Genomic DNA, 3,088 nt, shown 5'->3' with positions numbered 1-3,088 from the left:
CAAATGAAAATCATACCACATCTTCTTTTTTTTATATTAAATATACATAAATATGACATAATACAACAATAAAGAAACTCAGCCGATCCGTACAATGTCATGTCGGGAATGTGTAATTCCATTTGTTTCTGTTTTTTTATTTTCTATTTCGCTTTGTTTGTGTTATAACTGCATTTTATTTTTATTTTTTCCTGTTTTATTTTCTTTCCTTTCCTTAATGTTTCTGCATGTATTTTGACCTTTTTTCATTATTATTTTTTTTCTTCTTCAGATTTATCATATTGAAACCGTGACACTAATTTACTATTGTTGAGCTATGAGGGATGATCAGAAACTGTAATTATGAATGAAAAAAGGGGGCATTTTTACTGTCAGCTTGGGTTGAGCAGTTTTTCAGTAAAAAATGGATTGAAAACTGTCAAAGTCCCTTACAAATCAGTCCAATCAGATTTAAGATATGCGGACCAATCAACGCCAGCTTTATGTAAGTGGTGATCCAATCGTCACCGTGATTTCAATCCTCCCGGCAAGCACAAAAACACATTCACCGAAATTTTCAAGTATTCTTTCTGTAGCAAATCGTCCACAGAGCTAATAGTCATGGCACGAACAAAGCAAACTGCACGTAAATCCACCGGAGGTAAAGCTCCAAGAAAACAACTTGCCACCAAGGCCGCCCGTAAGAGCGCACCTGCAACCGGTGGAGTCAAGAAACCACATAGATACAGGCCAGGAACAGTCGCTCTCCGAGAAATCAGGAGATACCAGAAGAGCACAGAGCTCCTCATCAGGAAACTCCCCTTCCAGAGATTAGTCCGTGAAATCGCCCAGGACTTCAAAACTGATCTCCGATTCCAGAGTTCAGCCGTCATGGCCCTACAGGAAGCCAGCGAAGCCTACTTGGTCGGTCTCTTCGAGGATACCAACTTGTGCGCAATCCACGCCAAGAGAGTAACCATCATGCCAAAGGATATCCAATTGGCACGAAGAATCCGTGGAGAACGTGCTTAAGAAGTGTGATTTTTTCACCAAAACATAACGGCCCTTTTCAGGGCCACCAATATTTTTCAAAAAGAATCTATAAATTGTTGTACATGAAAATTAGAAACATAGCTGAACCCCTCTTTTCCCCATCTCTCTCTCTCTTTTATTTCTTCTTGTTGAATCCATCTATATGCAAAGCAATACATAGACAAAAAATAAATTTTATGATATATATATACACACAAGTCTCATCACAAAAAAAAAGGGGGGGGGGGGGTGTTTGTTTATCATGGTACATGTACGTCCTTGTGTGTAGAATATTAAATAGTACATTATATAAAAAAAAAGATCAACATATGAATGTTTCTATCTGTACTTCTGTTCTTTTCTTTTATTTTCTTCGCTTGTTTTGTCTTGTCTTCTTTTGATGTATTATTTACACCAGTAGTCTAGACCAAAGAAAGAGAACCACCAACTGGCCAAAATATAACCTTTTTTTTTAAGTTAGAGTTTAAATATCATGTATAATTCATTAATTTGAATATTTCTTTTAGAAAAGCTGATATTACAGGGTACTTTTATCAAAAATTTAGAGCTTTTTTTCAGTCAGAATTGTAAAGAAAATTTTTATCATGTATGTAGTAATATATTTTGTCCACTTTAGAGTCTTGTCTTGCTGCTAGTTTACAAAATCATGAAATTTCTATTTAAATTAATATAATTTCGGTACGGGTCCAAGTAGTCCCCACAAAATTTCACTGTAGGAAGTCCATGTAAGCATATATCTTGCACTTATAAGCTTTTTTATATGATAAAAAGTAGTTTTCAGACTTATTATAAACTTTTCTGGCTAAAAGATGTCTTCAGAATAGTAAGTATATGTGTGCGCATTAACATTTTTATTGGATTGGCTGATGAAATTGTCATCGTCATACTGTGGATAAATATAGAATGGTGTTTAAAAATAAAATTGAAAGGAAGATGCACACATAAGAAGTTTTACCCGCAGACAGGGGCATCTCTTTTCTTCACTGTAATACCTAAAAAAAAAAATCTTTAATAGTAATAACAATAACAGTTTTATTCATACATTCTCTCATTTATGATCTGAAGTACCTGCAGCAGATCTTTGATGGATGGCAAGCACAGCTTTGACAGATGATGTTGAGTTATGAAAGACAGGTAGAAAACTGCAAGCATGTAAAATCCTGTGATGTATCCAATTTCTGGGTACATCAAATAGACAAATAGATAACCAGTATTCCTAGATATGTCTGTGAGGTTTATTTTTTCCCCAACTAAATTCCATTCCATTAAGTTGAAATGTGTATTGACATTGAATGAAAATGTCTGTTCAGAGAAAGCAAATAATTATCTTTATAATTTTGACTGTCTAAAGTGATTTTCATTTATCATTTATTTATCATACTTTTCTATCTTAAAATGAAAACTTTTCAACATTTTGGAGCTTTTTTTGTCTCCTTCAGTCATTTTTATTCCGATTGAAAGTTTTTTTCTGTTCAATAATAGTTTTTTTCTTAAAAAATTACTGTCTGATATGAATTATTATATTTTTTCAGACCTAGAATGAAAAAGTGGATTGAAAGTGTACACAGTTTAAGGCAGTACAGAGTTACCTCCCGGAATAAAACAACGTAAGCCAATCAGACAACAGTTAACTGAAAATGTGTGATACTTCTTTTACGGCCGCGTTGGTGATATATAAAGAGTCGCTGTTAGACGGAAAGTATTATTTAACTAATCACCACAAATAGTTAAACATGTCAGGCAGAGGAAAAGGAGGTAAAGGTCTAGGAAAAGGAGGCGCCAAGCGTCACAGGAAGGTGTTGCGTGATAACATCCAAGGTATCACCAAGCCAGCCATCCGTCGTTTAGCAAGAAGAGGTGGAGTAAAACGTATATCTGGACTCATCTATGAGGAAACCCGTGGTGTCCTTAAAGTTTTCTTGGAAAATGTCATCCGTGATGCTGTCACATACACAGAGCACGCCAAGAGGAAGACTGTCACTGCCATGGATGTTGTCTACGCTTTGAAACGTCAAGGACGTACCTTGTACGGATTCGGAGGTTAAACAGCCACCCA

The 3,088-nt window shown here is 35.4% G+C and overlaps 1 protein-coding gene across 1 annotated transcript; it reads left to right on the top strand.

Moving 5' to 3' along the window:
• Positions 1–202: 202 nt before the first annotated feature.
• On the top strand, positions 203–1,061 carry LOC139505025 (histone H3). Its single transcript, XM_071294876.1, has one exon. It carries the CDS (start codon positions 601–603, stop codon positions 1,009–1,011), a length of 411 nt encoding a protein of 136 aa, XP_071150977.1. The 5' UTR covers positions 203–600; the 3' UTR covers positions 1,012–1,061.
• Positions 1,062–3,088: the final 2,027 nt, after the last annotated feature.

Source organism: Mytilus edulis, unplaced genomic scaffold (assembly GCF_963676685.1).
Source record: "Mytilus edulis unplaced genomic scaffold, xbMytEdul2.2 SCAFFOLD_1905, whole genome shotgun sequence".
NCBI classification, from domain to species: domain Eukaryota; kingdom Metazoa; phylum Mollusca; class Bivalvia; order Mytilida; family Mytilidae; genus Mytilus; species Mytilus edulis.
The sequence above is the reverse complement of the archived record's forward strand: the minus strand, read 5'-3'. Positions and strand labels throughout refer to the sequence as shown.

Coding starts and splice junctions, on each gene's coding strand:
- LOC139505025 (XM_071294876.1), top strand. CDS start 601: ATGGCACGAACAAAGCAAACTGCACGTAAATCCACCGGAGGTAAAGCT.